The sequence below is a fragment of the Paroedura picta genome, chromosome 2 (genome assembly GCF_049243985.1).
Source record: "Paroedura picta isolate Pp20150507F chromosome 2, Ppicta_v3.0, whole genome shotgun sequence".
Classification (NCBI taxonomy): domain Eukaryota; kingdom Metazoa; phylum Chordata; class Lepidosauria; order Squamata; family Gekkonidae; genus Paroedura; species Paroedura picta.
In genome coordinates this window covers 91,194,562-91,211,132 of record NC_135370.1, presented here as the reverse complement: position 1 = coordinate 91,211,132, position 16,571 = coordinate 91,194,562, and the positions used below count along the sequence as shown (strand labels likewise).

Below are 16,571 nucleotides of genomic sequence, written 5' to 3'. Positions count from 1 at the left end.
TTAGTGTAAACTGTGCACTATAATGTTAGCACAGGTGGTTGGGAAGACACAAGAATACTAAAGAAATCTATTTGAATTAAGTCTGTTCTATCTGAGGTGACAAAACTTATAATTGTACTGATACCTTTTTATGTATGTATCTACCTCTCCCAGCACTCCTCACTTCAACCAATTTAGGCAAATAATTGTGATGGAAGAACATTTTTAAGGAACTCCTAATGCTATTTATTCCAAGTGGTATATTGGAGAAGAAGACCAAATGAGCATTCTCTATAAGAGAAAGTTCATCAATTTATCTAAAGAAAAAGGCATAGCTTATTAAAATCCAGTCCCACAAGCACACAAATACACTTTGTAAAGCAAATGCACTTGTGATAAATCGTAGTCTCCTTTGTTACTTACCATCTTCCTGTACAGTGAAATCATCACTTGAGTTCATAGATACAACATTAACATGGGATTTCAACAGATGGAAGATCTCATCCAGCTGTTCCCTGTTACTATCACAGTCTACAAAAATCTCAAACTCCGAATTTCTTCTTCTGGATTTCCGAGATTCTATGTGTATCAGGTTCACATGTTTCTCCTGGTGAATAAGACAATTTTGATTAATTTGTTAATAGCACCTGGAGGCCAAAACCTCAGCTATTATGTTGCTAATTAAAGCAAATTCTGTGATTTAAATCCAAGCTTTCTGATATTGCACACAATTATAATACTACTAATGTTCAGTATGATCATTCTAAGCATCATGTATTTTAACAGCTATTGTAGTAAGGGAATATTTTCTCCTGATATACTACGGTGGAATTTCCCCCATTCATTGAATATATTATCCCAAACTAGCACAGGTGCTTAGAAAGTGCTGGGGATCCTGTCCTTTAGCATAGGCTCAGTCATCTTTAATTTGCTTATACATACAATTTTGATACAATAGCAAAATGCAAGGTTATGCTAAATTGCCAAGGTTTGCCCTTACTGTACTGGCTGCACAGAAAACCTGCATACCTGAAAGAGTTTTAGGGCTTTGACAAGTCCTCCAATCTCATTCTTTAAGGAAAAGATGACAACTGCTCTGCCCCTTTCAGATGAATTGTCTTTGTTCTCTTTATTGTCTTCGTTCATAGTGTAGTTTGATTTGTGGAGCTAAAAATAATTTGAAATTGTAACAATCTGTTAAATAAGTCAAAGTTTTTCTTTAAAAAAAAAACTCTGCACAATTCCTATTTGTCTCAAAAGAACTCATCCCACTGATTTTTCCCGTAAAAAGCATTCTGGCCCAGGAATATTAGTAATTGATCACCAGGCCTCAAGATCCTTTTATTTTAGAAGCCCCATTTATTTAAACCAGTGGTTCTCAACCTTCCTAATGCCTTGACGCTTTAATACAGTTCCTCATGTTGTGGTGACCCCTAACCATAAAATTATGCAAGTGTTCTTTCACAGAAATTAAACCAAAACTGACCAATGGTGTGAAGATCCATTGTTCATGATTGTATATATATTGTTTTTTTCTGGGGTTTCTCATTTCAGTTCTGCTTCTTGCCCCACCATGTCAATCTCGCTCTTTTCCACTGCTCCAGACAGACAAAAGCTCTATGTCAATCTACCCTGCAAGGCTGTTGTGTGGATGAAATGGAAGAGGAGCGATGTCAGCCACTTTGGGATCCCCTTGGAGAGAAGGGCTGCTCGCCCTGCCACGACCCCTGTGAAAGGGCTGTTCGACCCTAAAGGGGTCCCGACCCCCAGGCTGAGAACCAAGGCTTTAAATGGAAATGCATCCAATATCAGTTCTGGAGCATTGGGTTTGATTCCCCATTTCTCCACATGAAGCCTGCAGGGAGACCTTGGGCCAGTCACAGTTTTCTTATTCTCTCATTCCCACCTGGGGAGAGGAAGGGAAGGCCGTTGTAAGCCATTTTGGGGATTCCTTGAGGTAGAGGAAACTGAGTATAAATTGGGGCATATAAAATTGGCTACCTGTGTCTTTTCCTCACACCATTCAATTCCAAAGCCATCCATGTCATTTTAGACAGTATTTTATTTCTTTTTATTATTTATATGTTATATTCTGCTATCATTATCTTCCATCAATGATACATCACATTATATTATACCGTAACAGCTTGGTATATATTAGACAGAGGATAGTCAGATAGACAAGGGGATCACAGGATCACAAGAAACAAAAGACAAAAGTGTTTAAAGAATTAATTAACAGTATAAAGATATAGTTATTTGACACTTGAAATTCAGGTACATTACTGTAATTGAAATATTAATCTTTTACATTACTGTAATGAAAAGGGGGCAATCCCAGGGTTCATTATGCTCACTAATTAAATTAAATTCAAATATCCAGTTTCCCTTAATCTAGCCTCTATCCAACACGCAACATTTTGAGAGCTGTACTTGCTCTGTTTTGAAGTATTGTCTCTTCTCAGGCTCTCCATTGGCTGTTGCACACACTGAATATAATGGCACCACTTCAGAAGCTAGTCAATTTTCCCAAGTCAGAGTTGGTTCACTAGAACTAAGACACCAAGATGCTGTTCCTAAAAAAACTGTACTATACCCTCTTCAGGATCTGCTTCCTTCTGCTCTCTTTAGCTTATGCCGTTTGCCAAGCTTCTTTCTTTAGGCCATTTTTGTTTTCTTCCACTCCATTTCTGCAAGCAGGCTGTGTCTGACTCTTTCTGTCTAGCCGGGGTCCTTCAGTATTTCTGATGAGGGCCTTATAACTGCACATGATTTTTTCCTCACATGCCCTGCAGGTCTAGGTGATCAGATGGGCACTATGATTTCAATGTTCCAGACTTCCAAAGGCAATGGATGTGTGGGCCCCAAGTCAAAGAAGTACAGGGATACAATTTGCTGGATTGATAGTGTTATAACCGCACTAGGACAGAACTAGAAGCACTTAAATTTCAAAAGGGTACTGAGCATCTCCTAGATAAAAGGGACAGATTGAAACTTTCATTTCATTCTCTTGAAGGATTCAGTAGAAAGTAAAATTAGTGAACGGTTCTTATGCTGTTGCAGGGGAGGCCATTTATACAGATAGGGCCTTGCTACACATCCCTATGCCACCTCCCACCCCACTCCTAAGGGTTCCCAGTCCTCTTGAGTGGCTTCTCAGGGAGGAACAGGAACTTTGAAAGGGAGAAAGACAAAGCTCTGTGGTTCTCTGGGGCAAAGTCAGTTACATTTTACACACACAAACCATTCAGAAATAGTCAATGAAAATCAGGTGCACTTTTTAAAGTATTTCATTTACACTCCACCTTTCTTCCCAGCTTCCATCATTCCCCTCTTCTCTGTTTTATCTTCACAATACAGTGAGCTGAGAGTGGTCCCAGGGCACTCACCAAGCTTCCATTGCAGCATGGGGATTGGGACCTGATTCTCCCTCATCCTAGTTTGATACTCTAACCGCTAGGCGACACAAGACCTAATTTTCCCTTCACAGCTGACATTTTCAGATGACCTATATGAAGTCAAACTTTCCATTCCAAGAAAACTTTTCATTCCAAAAAAACAATGATCCCAAATCCTCAATCTCCTTCCAAATCAGTTCTGGGCCCTTTGCAAAGACTAGAGGAATGCATATTAACCTGGTTCTGGCAGGTGACTGACCACTCTTCTAGGATTAAGAAAGGAGTTATTAAATCTCACTGTAGAGTTTGATCTTATCTCAGTAACAGTGGAGTTTGATCTTCTCTCACTGTTTATCCCAAACAACACAAAATGAAGCTCAGACATTTACCAGATTTGCCTTATGCCTAGACAGAGACCACCTTAAAAAGTGCAATCTCTGCATGGCTATTTCAGTCTAAACTCATTCTTTTCAATCAGTTTATTAAAGTAACCTTGCATAGGGTGACCCTGTTACAATCCTAGCCATGGCTACCATTGATATACAATTGGTTTTATAATTCATGCTTTTACTGTTTGAGTGTTGTTATTTTTCTGTTGGCTAACCCCTATACTCGGCACGGTTCACAGCAAAGAACATGCTGACATACATGTGAATTTGGATAGCCAACAAGGCTTTTGCTTTGTAAATTCATGTCCAGATTGCCCCCTCCTTCCCATAACTTGAGCTGAGATGGCATGCTCCTTTGTAGGACCAAGCCTGCTTCTCTGCTCCTGTTACAACTGAATAGATCACAAATGTCCTCTCTCCATTAAAACAGATATCCCCCATAGGGTTAGACTGTGTTAAACAAAGCCCCCAACAGACAAATGCACTCCTGGTTTGCTGATCTGTAGAACCCATCTGTTCCATTCTTTAAGGAGTGGATATTCAAACTGCTGGCACTGACACTTAGTTCAGGAAAGGTAAATCTCCTCTTACCTCCTAAGCTATCCTTCCCAGCACAATTTCTTGCTAGTCCCCAAGGCCCTGTTCAATCATAGCAGTTTCAAGACTATGTCACCTACTGGCAGTTAGTGGATACAAATATTGTTTTATTATAGCTGGTGCTGTTTTTTATAAGGTAGGTTAAAAAGTTGGTTTAAATCAGTTTAAATCATACTTGGGTGCTTTAATGACATGCTTTGTTGTGAGCTCCTTTGAATTATAAGCTGATTAATAGTAGAAATGTTGTGGAGATAATGCTAAAGAAAGGTTGTTCATACTGTCTCAGGATGTGCTAAAATTCATGGGCTAAGATAAAGGATAAAAAGCACTATTTTATCCACCACACAGTTAACACATAGCACTCTTTGCCACAGGATGTTGTAGTTGCCACTAGAACAGATCACTTTTTTAAAGACTTAGATTTAAAAACCAAAGATTAGTCTATCAAGAACCACAAGCCAGATTGCTTGTCAGTTTTTTGTATTTTAGTTTCCTCTGTGCCATATACTGATTTATTGTGGGTTGAACTTTTAATTGCAGTGTTTTTGCAATATTTATGATGATTTTATATTTAATATGTACATCTGCTTGACAGCCACCTAGACTAAGAGGCAGGCTTTGTATAAATAAATACATTTAGAATAGTCCCCCAAAAGCAAAGCCTTTATTTTCAGACACGATTACCAGAAGCTGAAGATTAACTAGAAGAAGAAGAGTTGGTTCTTATATGCCACTTTTCTCTACCAGAAGGAGGCTCAAAGCAGCTAACAATTGCCTTCTCTTTCCTCTCCCCACAACAGACACCCTGTGGGGTGGGTGAGGCTGAGAGAGCCCTGATATCGCTGCTCGGTCAGAACAGTTTTATCAGTGTCGTGGCGAGCCCAAGGTCACCCAGCTGGTTGCATGTGGGGGAGCGCAGAATCGAACCCGGCATGCCAGATTAGAAGTCCGCACTCCTAACCGCTACACCAAACTGGCTCACTATTAGGATCAATACTGCATACATGCCTCACTCAAGAATCACCCCATTTTTATTAGATAGAATATAGTTAGGTTTACCAACCCAGCAATTCATTTTAATGTTTTGCTTGCTGAGTGAGCTGACCATGTATGCAGCATAAAAGAGCACAAGAATCTACAAAGAGGCCAAGACAAGCATTGAAAAAGAATGAGAAGATAGGCAAATAGATGAGCATTGACAGTGAAGAATCACAGGGCAGGAAAGATTCAGGTAAGATGAAGGGGCCATCAGAATGTTCCGGGTCTCTACTTGGGCTGTGGCATTCCAGTATGATCGGTATCCACAGGCCCAAACAGTTTTAATCTTGGCATTTCATTCCAAAATATACATGGGCAGGAAATCCAGCTTATTCCCTAACCAGTCACATGTCCCATTAGGAACAGTCTGCAAAGTTGACTTCCTGCAGGGTTATCTCCCATAAGGACAGGTAAATCACCTTATCCAAGGCTCCAGGCTCCTGGTTACGTGCATATCTAGCAGCACAGGACACTTGTACCTGGATGTACCTTTAATCTGTCAGGCGTCCAAAAGGACCCCGCAGACACCGTCCGTTGCATGAATACGGTCAGGCAACAAGTTTGCAAAGTGCACAGGATACTTCTGTAAAAAGAGCCAGGTGGCCTGTCCAGTATTAACCCTCATCTGTTCAATACTGCCCCAACCTGGATAGCTCAAGCCACCTTGACCTCATCAGACTTCAGGAACTAAGCTACATCAGCCTCAGGTGGTACTGGAATGGGAGACCCCAAGGAAGTCCAGAGACAGGCAGTGCTTCTTTTTGACTTCCAGATCAAGCTGAACAGGACTACAGCCCTTTCCAAATTATTCAGATTCCTCATTGGATCTGTCTAAACTAAGGATACGGACAATGTCATTTAGTCTCTAAATTTCATCCCTATGGACAGGGAAAAGAGAGACATTAGTAGATTAGAGGTGCATAACATTTACAAGACTGTATCAACCTAAGGTAGGCAAAATGCTCTTAGGTGGTTTTACATTCAGGTGGGTCGCTATGTCTGTCTGAAGCAGCAGCAGAGCCAAGTTTGATTCCAGGTAAAAGCTTTCCTGTGCACCTCCACTGCCTCGGAAAAACTCATACTCCGAATCAAACTTGGCCGGTCTTCAGGGCGCCACCGGACTCAGACTTTGTTTAGATGGTTTTGCTTAGACAAACTGAAAATCAGAAAATACCCATGTCTAAAAAGGGGAAAAGAAAGAAAAATCCTTCCCGTTTGCTGTCTGAAAGCGCCGCGCTCTGCGTCCTGACCGTTCTACTAGAACGTGGACCCGACTGACCATGTGGACACCGACGGGGCAAGCAAGTGGCTGGGCGAGGCTGGAGGAACGCCGTCTCGCTCCGTTTCCTACCTCGTTGTTGAGCTGATTCTCTCCGAAGCCGGCGAGGGCGCTGGTGGAGTCGAAGGATCGGCCCCTCCTGGGAACCTCAATGCGGCTGCAGTACATCGCCGCGCCCGCCACGACGCTGGAGGTAGCGAGGGCGAGGAGAACTCGACGCCGCCTGCGCTGCCCGAGCCGCTCCTCCCGCGGCTTGCCTATTTATGGGCGGGCGGGCGGGCGGGCGGGGGGGGGGGGCAGCGCGGAGAAAGGGGGGCAGCGAACACGCCGGCGAAGGACACGCGGAAGGAAACTGGCGCGGGAGCAGGTGGAGCGCACATCCCCCCTCTCCGCTGGGGTTGCTCTGGGGTTGTCGGGCCTGAGAGCCCGGAAGGGGCTGGTGCGTGTGGCAGCGGGGCAGAGGCCAGGCATTCATCGACATCCAGGCGGGCAGGGGCCAAGCCACCGAGCCTTGGTCTCTGCATTGCACACGCCGCGAGAACGAGAGTTGTGGTCATAGCATAATTGTATCTGCCAGAAAAGCATCTCCTCCATTATCAACCTAGATAAGAGAACAACCACAGCACTTGTGCACTTGTCTGGAGAGCTCAAGAAGACTGACAAGTAGATAGACTTCTGCCAGTGGTTCTGTGAAGCATATATGGTCATGTTGTTGTTGTTAGTTGTGAAGTCGTGTCTGACCCATCGCGACCCCATGGTTAATAATCCTCCAGGCCTTCCTGTCCTCTACCATTCCCCGAAGTCCATTTAAGTTTGCACCAACTGCTTCAGTGACTCCATCCAGCCACCTCATTCTCTGTCATCCCCTTCTTCTTTTGCCCTCGATCGCTCCCAGCATTAGGCTCTTCCCCGGGGAGTCCTTCCTTCTCATGAGGTGAACAAGGTATTTGAGTTTGATCTTCAGGATCTGGCATTCTAAGGAGCAGTCCGGGCTGATCTCCTCTACAACTGACCGGTTTGTTCGCCTTGCAGTCCAAGGGACTCGCAAGAGTCTTCTCCAGCACCAGAGTTCAAAGGCCTCAGTTCTTCGACGCTCGGCCTTCCTTATGGTCCAACTTTCGCAGCCATACATTACAACTGGGAAGACCATAGCCTTGACTAGACGCACTTTCGTTGGCAGGGTGATGTCTCTGCTTTTTAGGATGCTGTCTAGATTTGCCATAGCTTTCCTCCCCAGGAGCAAGTGTCTTTTAATTTCTTTGCTGCAGTCCCCACCTGCAGTGATCTTGGAGCCCAGGAAAATAAAATCTGCCACTACCTCCATTTCTTCCCCATCTATTTCCCAGGAATTGAGAGGGCCGGATGCCACGATCTTCGTTTTCTTGATATTGAGTTTCAAGCCAGCTTTTGCCCTCTCCTCCTTCACCCGCATCAAGAGGCTCTTTTGTTCCTCTTCACTTTCTGCCATTAGAGTGGTATCATCTGCATATCTGAGGTTGTTGATATTTCTCCCTGCAATTTTGATCCCAATTTGTGACTCATCTAACTCCGCATACAAGTTAAGTAGGCAAGGCACGACAATATACTCCTTTCTCAATTTTGAACTAATCAGTGATTGCATGCCCAGTTCTCACTGTTGCTTCTTGACCTGCATATAGGTTTCTCAAGAGACAGATAAGATGCTCTGGTATTCCCATCTCTTTAAGAACTTGCCACAATTTATTGTACTTCACACAATCAAAGGCATAGTCATTGAAGCAGAAGTAGATGTTCTTCTGGAACTCCCTAGCTTCCTCCATGATCAAGCATATGTTGGCAATTTGATCTCTAGTTCCTCTGCCTCTTCGAAATCCTGCCTGTACTTCTGGAAGTTCTCGGTTCACATATTGCTGGAGCCTAGCTTGTAGGATTTTGAGTATAACTTTGCTAGCATGAGAAATGAGTGCAATGGTGCGGTAGTTTGAACATTCTTTGGCACTGCCCTTCTTTGGGATAGGAATGTAAACTGACCTTTTCCAATCCTGTGGCCACTGTTGAGTTTTCCAAATTTGCTGCATCGTCTTTTAAGATTTTTAATAGTTCAATTGGAATGCTGTCATCTGCACTAGCTTTATTGTTGCTCAGACTTCCTAAGGCCCATTTGACTTCACATTCCAGGATGTCTGGCTCCAGGTCAGTGACTACCCCATTGTGGTCATCAAGGATGTTAAGCTCGCTCTTGTATAGTTCTTCTGTATAATTTTGCCACCTTTTTAAAAATCTCTTCTGCTTCTGTTAGGTCCTTACCATTTTGGTCCTTTATCATACCCATCTTTGCATGAAACGTTCTCTTAATATCTCCAGTTTTCTTGAAGAGATCTCTGGTCCACCCTATTCTATTGTTTTCTTCTCTTTGTTTGCAGTGTTCATTTAAGAAGGCATTCTTATCTCTTCTAGCTATTCTCTGGAATTCTGCATTCAATCTTTCTCTTTCTCCCTTGCTTTTCACTTCCCTTCTCTCCTCAGCTATTTGTTAAGCTTCCTCAGAAAGCGATTTTGCTTTCTTGAATTTATTTTTCTTTGGGATGGTTTTAGTTGCTACCTCTTGTACAATGTTGCGAACCTCCATCCATAGTTCTTCAGGCATTCTGTCTATCAGATCTAATTCCTTAAATCTATTAATCGCCTCTACTGTATAAAACAAAAATATTAATTAGCTCCTGTAACTTTGGGAAACCTTTCCAGGGACATCAAGAAACCCCAGGGTTTTCTAAAATCATGGCTGAGAAAGACTGGTATATGTACTGTGTCTGTTTGTATTATCTCAGTATGTAATTTATACATCATTTAACATGTCATGTTAATATTTACATTTTGTTTCATCTTTAAAAAAATCTGCTTGGTTTCAGATTTCTGCACTCCTAATCCTATCATACTACTGATTAGATGTATATAGATTCAAATTGTATAGATTTACACTGGGTAATCTGCCTTGAGGCCTGGTGAGAAAGGCAAACTATAAATAATGGGTTTTTTTAAGTGTTGTGCATCTATCAGGAACGATTTTTTGTTTCCTATCAAAGCAACAGTTCCTGTCTGAAACAGTTTGCCTCAGTTTCTCTAATAGTTGACCACAGGGAACACTTTCCCAGACATTATCTAACCTCTGAATCACTCACCAAAATCCTCTATAAATGCTCATTCACAAAAAAAAGACCCTTACTGGCTTTTTAATAGATTCAGAGCTTTGTTTCATTATGCAAGAAAGATGGGTACTTAATTTCTTTGAGATGTATTAAAATATAGTCTTACTCGGGACAAAGTCCATTGTATCCAAGAATACAACGGGCGCTAGAGCTTGGTGGTGGGAAGAGGGAGGAGTTGTCCAGTCTGTAGGGGCATGAGGTTGAATGTGTGTGTTGTGGGGGGTGATTGTGGTGGCATGGTGACAAATGAGGGCATGGATGGGCAGATATGGGTGTCAATAACCTGTGGTTTGGAATGTTATTTGACTGTGGGAGAGGACTGATCTTTGGAAACTGAGGCATAGTGGTCACAAAAGAGCTTTCCAGAGCCATGTCTTGAGATATTTGAAGAAAAAAGACTGGAGACTCTTCTTAGGGGGAGATTACATGGCAACCAATTCCTCCCAGTTCTCTGTTCAACATCATTTCCCTTCTTGTGTGAATTAGGCCACAGACACCGAAATGTCCCCCTGCCTTAATCCACATGGGGTAGTCACAATACACAGGTGTCCGCCCTGCTCCTTCTGTCTCCATGTTTTTTACTGCTGATAAAATGTTGTGCCCACATGCTTCTTTCGTGGTTGTTCCTTAGAAGAAGAGCTGGATTTTTGTACCCTACTGTTTACTACCCAAAGGAGTCTCAAAGTGGTTTACAAACACCTTTTCCCTTTGTCTCCCCACAATAGACAACTTGTGAGGAATGTGGGGCTGTGAGAGGTCTGAGAGAACTGGAAATGATCTACTACAGTCACCAAGCAGGCCTCAGGTATCTCAAAGCAGTTTCCAGTCGCCTTCCCTTCCTCTCCCCATAGCAGACACCCTGTGAGGGAGGTGGGGTCAAGGGCCTCACTTGGAAGCTGGCAATCCTAAGGGGAGGTCCCTCTGTGCACCTCAGTCTTGACCTTAGTCAGGTTTATGCACACTTAGGTAGTGTGGAATTCCAGAACATGAACGTACACCAATCTGGCAAGCTTACCTCCTCTCTGGTGTTAAAAGAAACAGATAAAATGTTCTCTGAACAAATTCCAGAGTAAACCTTTTGCATTTGCTGGGAATCTTTTACCCACTTGCCCAAAGAACTAAACATTCTTATTGGGCCTACCTAATCAGAGTTATACCCTTCTAAATTCACTGACATCAGTGGGCTTAAAGTCTCTCCTATGAGATGTAAAGTTGATGTGCAATGCAAAGTGCTTCTTATCCTAGTATGCTGCTATATGCCTGTGAAAACTGAGCATAAATTCAAGGGCAGGGAGGAAGCAAATGAAATCATTGAAATCACTTGGTCATTGAACTATCCCAGCCTTTTGGTTTCTGGGGAGGGGGAAAGATTACAGTCAATGATCTGTGGTCTGGTTTCAAAGGAGTCATAAAGCATGAATTAACTCAATTATGATCAAGCTTGGGTTTTTTGAATCACTGGATGCCTATAACTGTCTACCCTATTTTTCTTCATTCCCCTCAATGAAATTCAATGCACTGTATGGATCTGAAGGAGATATTAAAAGACATTGTTTGACCACACAGGTGATGTCACAAGGAAATAAAACAAGCAATGTTTAGGGCAAATAGCTGCCTCTCACCTCCATGGATGATATGAGTGTGACCCTATATGTTAAGCAACACATCTAGCTTTGTACTGTTGACAAAAAGAATCATATGACTAAAGCCATTATGCTGTTTTTACAAGAGGAAATGTCCCGTTATCCTGTCTTGCCTCATTTTTCAGCCATGACACAAAGTGTTTGGGATCCTATTGTCTTTCAGTGTTAAACACCAGCTGTTTTATTGTTTTGTTTTATAAGAGCCCACCAAGGTTTCTTCCATCCTAGTCCAAGCTATAAATCTAGTGGTTATTTTTCTTTGAAAAGTAAGTCTTATATGTCCTTAGGGACTCAATACAGACTTACTATGACTAGGGGATAGTAAAGAATAAATAGCACAACCTGACAGGATTAGGGAGGTGGCCAAAACAATCAGGTGAAAAGGATAAGAGTATCAAAATCCCTCACTCCATCAGTAGTGACAAGAAATAAAGGTGGTTCCTTCCCCCCCCCCCCCATAGGCCCCTATAACCTAGCTCTCAGTACTTTCAGGGACTCTTGCAAGAGTTGGTGATCATCATCAGTTAGAATAATCTACTTCCAGATGTGGATGTATTTGGATAGTTTTCTGATGGCTCTTCATAGAATAATAGAATCATAGAATTGGAAGGGACCTCCCGGGTCATCTATTCCAACCCCCTGCACAATGCAGGAACTCACAACTACCTGCTCACCCACAGTGACCTCAGTTTCATTCTCAAGTGATCCTACCACCACTACCAAAAATCTCCAGAATCCAGCATGGCCTGGAGGAAATTCACCTAACCATCATACAGTGGTGATCAGCAATGATCTGAGTATGCAAGGAAGGGCCACAAGAGACAAATACTGGCTCACCCCTTCCTGCCCACCCACTCACAGTCTGCCTAAATTCATAAAATCAGCAATTCCGTCAGATGACTATCTAGCCTCTGTTTAAAAACTTGCACCTGTATGGAAGCCCTGGCAGATTTCTCATCTTGATTGCCATCTCTGTACCAGTGCATTTCTTTGCCTAGACTGCTGAAAAAAGTACCTGATGACATTGGTTAATCAAGTCAGCCACTGGAAATTGGTACACTGGGTCACCAAACTGATTTCAGTTTGAGAAAAGTGGGGTTGTGTCACATTTGCTTGCTTGGATATCACACGTTTTTGCTTTTGCCATCACACACAGCTAATACCCTTTCTGAAAAGCTCTTCTTTCAATTAAATTATCCCGTTCTATTACTCTCATTAAACAAATCTACTTCTTAACCCTAATTCTTGCAGCCAAAGAGTCATTATTCCTAAACAGAGAGAGGGATGTTTTTCCTGCAGTGCAATTGTATACCATGCTTAGAGTATTCATGGAGTTAAACTGCCTTATACCGGCTGCTAAATTAGCTGTCAGTGTTTTTAAAGAAGCAATTGATATAGCTATTCTCTGTTATCACCATTCTTTGCATTTTCTGCCAGTAAGATAGGAAGCATCAGCTGCACTACAACTTATTGACAACCAGTTTGGTTGTCTGATGTGCTAGCAGTGGTTGTCTGATGTGCTAGCAGTGTTCTCACACATGCTTCCCCTAAAACTCTTTGGACAGATCAAGTCACCCTCTCCATCTAAACAGTCATTTATCCTTATCCATGGTTTATATATTTGTGAAACAGCCTGGGGGGTGGAATGTGCCCAGCTGTCCAACTTGGAATAGAGCTGTCAAAGTGCAGCTCCTGCCCTCTGTCCCTGGACTTTAGCCTCTTTGCTCTCAGACGCGCCTCAGTGCCGGGAGCCTGCAGCAGGTAAGGTGAGAGGGCCCTGGGCACAAGATCGTGGTGGAGAGCCTGCTAACCAGGGCCTCTTGGCCTGCTAAGCATGGCCTGTTAACGAGGGCCTCTTGGCCTGCTAGCCTGGGCCTGCTAACGAGGCTCTCCCGGACTGCTGACTGCCTGCTAAGGAGCTCTATCCCGGGCCTGCGGCTATGAGCTGTGGCCCAAAGCCACCTTAAGCTGCCTGGCCAGGGGCCAGGGGAGGGGACCCTTTCAAGGCCTGTTCTTAGGAAGGGGCTTTGAAGCTAGTATATAATATAAATGTAAACACATATGTTAAATTACAGCATTAAAACAAATATAAATAGTTGTCCACTCAACTAATATGGAAGAGAAGGGGGGGCTTTCAAAGGTGGTCAATTGCAGTTTGGCCAGTGGGTAGTCAAGATGCTTAGTCACCACAGGGGCATATCTGAACAATTCCCAGTTAAGCTCCTTCATAATATATATGCCACTTTTTTTCTACCTGAAGGAAAGTGGCTTACAGTCACCTTCCTTTTCCTCTCCCCACAACAGACACCCTGTGAGGCAGGTGAGGCTGAGAGAACATTGATATCACTGCTCGATCAGAACAGCTTTATCAGAGTTGTGGTGAGCCCAAGGTCACCCAGCTGGCTGCATGTGGGGGAGAGTGCGGAATCGAACCTTGCTCACCAGATTAGAAGTTCACCCTTCTAACCACTACACCAAGCTGGAACAAGACCAATTATGAGGATGCAGCTGAAAGGTTGGAATAGCTGATTGTAACAGAGACTGTTTTTACCGCCATCTGTAGGACTATGGTTATTTTAATGTGAGTCGTATGGGGAACTGCGAGTTTTAACATTGTATGGGGTTTTATGAGGTATATTGTTTATGGGTTTTTGTAAGCCACCTCGAGTCAACCTTGTTGGGAGAGGCAGAATATAAATCATGTTATAAATAAATAAACAAACAAACACTTCAGTGGCTTATTTGCCTCTTTCATATGGCCTCCAAATAATCAGATTCACATTCACAGTAAATAACAGGCGTTGCTGACAATAAGCAAGTGGAAAGTACAAAGCTAATAAACAAGGTTTCTACATCACAAGAACAGTATTAATGCATCCTAAAATTGACCAGGCTTTGTAGTTTCAATTACATTAGTAAGCACAGTTCAAAGCCTTGCTTTAATGAATCCTGCAGTCTAAGTGGGAACTCATTAGCCAGTTTTAACAAAACCGGAGGTTTCTTTTCTTGCTATTTTTCCCCATATTGAATGGATTCTATTCCTTATATGCATCCAGGCAGCAGAGAACCCATACGAATGACCAAAGAAGGTAAATTCTTTCTCATGCCAGCAAGAACTTTGGCATTTATATAATCTGTAAAAGTGGTAAGGAGTATTTTACCACATGTTGGATGGAGATTCAAGGCAATCTGGTCACCTGATTCAGCTTGTCTTAATCAAATTTGGGAAGAGCCATCACTCGCATTTATTTATACACCATGAAGATGAAAACTGTCACTACCCAAAAGAAGAAACTGCCTAGTCTAGAACCGCCATGTTGAAGGAAGCCAGAAACTTAAAGGCTGGAGATTAAGAGAATACCCTTGGCCCATCTCAGATGGCAATGAGTAGCCTTAGACAAATCACTGTCTTTCAGACACTGACCTGTAAAATGAAAAAATAATACTGGTTAACCCTACATGATTTGTGTAATTATTAGTAACATGATGTATGTAAAACTCCTTGAGACCACAGAAATAATGTTCTGTATCTGTGATACTCAGTGACTCAGGAACCGCATATGGCTCTTTGACAAGCTCCCTGTGACTCTTCTGAGCACTGCTCCCCAGTGTGGCATGCACCCCCATGTTCCAGGAAAGCAGGCGAGTTTCTTGCCTTGTGGTTGGCAGGTAGTTCTTACCTTGACACAGCCGATCCCCCCACCCAAATACATTTGTGTTATCTGCTCATGGATGAATACTACTGTTCTTGGTATAGTGGTTAAGTGTGGTGGCCTCTAATCTGGAAAACTGGATTTGATTCCCCACTCCTCCACATGCAGCCAGCTGGGTGACCTTGGCCCAGTCTCCTAGGACTGTTCTCACAGAACAGTTCTCTTAGAACTCTCTCAGCTCCATCCACATACGAATTGTTTTTATACCCTCATTTTCACTACCCAAAGGAGTGTCAAAGCAGCTTACAGTTGTCTTCCCTTCGGCCCATTATGCACGGCCGCCGAAACGGCGATTTCGGGTCACATGGAAAACGCGGAGGGGGAAGACGCGATGCATACCGGTTATACACGGGGCGGGGCGCGACGGCGGCAAAACCCAGAGTAACCGATTATGCACGCGCCGATCCGGGCGCCGCTTCTGGTTGCGCCCCGCTCACCCGGAAGCTGCGCTTTCTTCCGCGTTTCACTGACGCGGCTTTTTCGGCGGCATGCACCGAAGCTGCAGCCAGTTGCAGCCTGCTCCGTGCGTTATCCGTGATTTTAGTCGCCGCCATTCCACCCCGAATGTGCGCTAAAACCCCCGTGCATAATGGGTCATACTCCCCCCACAACAGATACCCTGTGAGGTAAGTGAGGCTGAGAGAAGTCTGAGAGAAACTGCTCTGTGAGAAGAGCTCTAACAGGATTATGGCTGGTCCAAGGTCACCGAGCTGGCTGCATGTGGAGGAGTAGGGAATCTCCAGAAGAGAAGCCGCCGCTCTTAACCACCACACCAAGCTGGCTCTCACAAGGTATCTGTTGTGGAGAGAGGAAGTAAAGGCAATTGTAATCCACTTTAAGACTCCTTTGGGTAGTGAAACCAACTCTTCTTCTTCTAAACATTCATAGAATCATAGAGTTGGAAGGGGCCATGCAGGCCATCTAGTCCAACCCCCTGCTCAACGCAGGATCAGCCCTAAGCATCCTAAAGCATCCAAGGAAAGTGTGTATCCAACCTTTGCTTGAAGACTGCCAGTGAGGGGGAGCTCACCACCTCCTTAGGCAGCCTATTCCACTGCTGAACTACTCTGACTGTGAAAATTTTTTTCCTGATATCTAGCCTATATCGTTGTGCTTGAAATTTAAACCCATTACTGCATGTCCTCTCCTCTGCAGCCAACGGGAACAGCATCCTGCCCTCCTCCAAGTGACAACCTTTCAAATACTAAAAGAGGGCTATCATGTCCCCTCTCAACCTCCTTTTCTCCAGGCTGAACATTCCCAAGTCCCTCAACCTATCTTCATAGGGCTTGGTCCCTTGGCCCCAGATCATCTTCGTCGCTCTCCTCTGTACCCTTTCAATTTTATCGA

General features: G+C 43.5%; 1 protein-coding gene across 2 annotated transcripts in view; it reads right to left on the bottom strand.

Annotated features, from left to right (window-relative positions):
• Nucleotides 1-15,772, bottom strand: part of TPH1 (tryptophan hydroxylase 1) — a 40,697-nt gene extending 24,925 nt beyond the window's left edge. The window contains exons 1-3 of one of the 2 annotated variants that reach the window (XM_077321588.1): nt 15,469-15,772; nt 1,009-1,146; nt 403-586 (exon numbers count right to left, since the gene is read on the bottom strand). In XM_077321588.1, the coding sequence (XP_077177703.1) occupies nt 403-586; nt 1,009-1,125 (301 nt within the window). In that variant the 5' untranslated portion in view covers nt 1,126-1,146; nt 15,469-15,772. Of the gene's footprint in view, nt 1-402; nt 587-1,008; nt 1,147-6,752; nt 6,904-15,468 lie in introns of those variants that run through there. The other variant, XM_077321587.1, reaches the window with a different exon arrangement.
• Nucleotides 15,773-16,571: the final 799 nt, after the last annotated feature.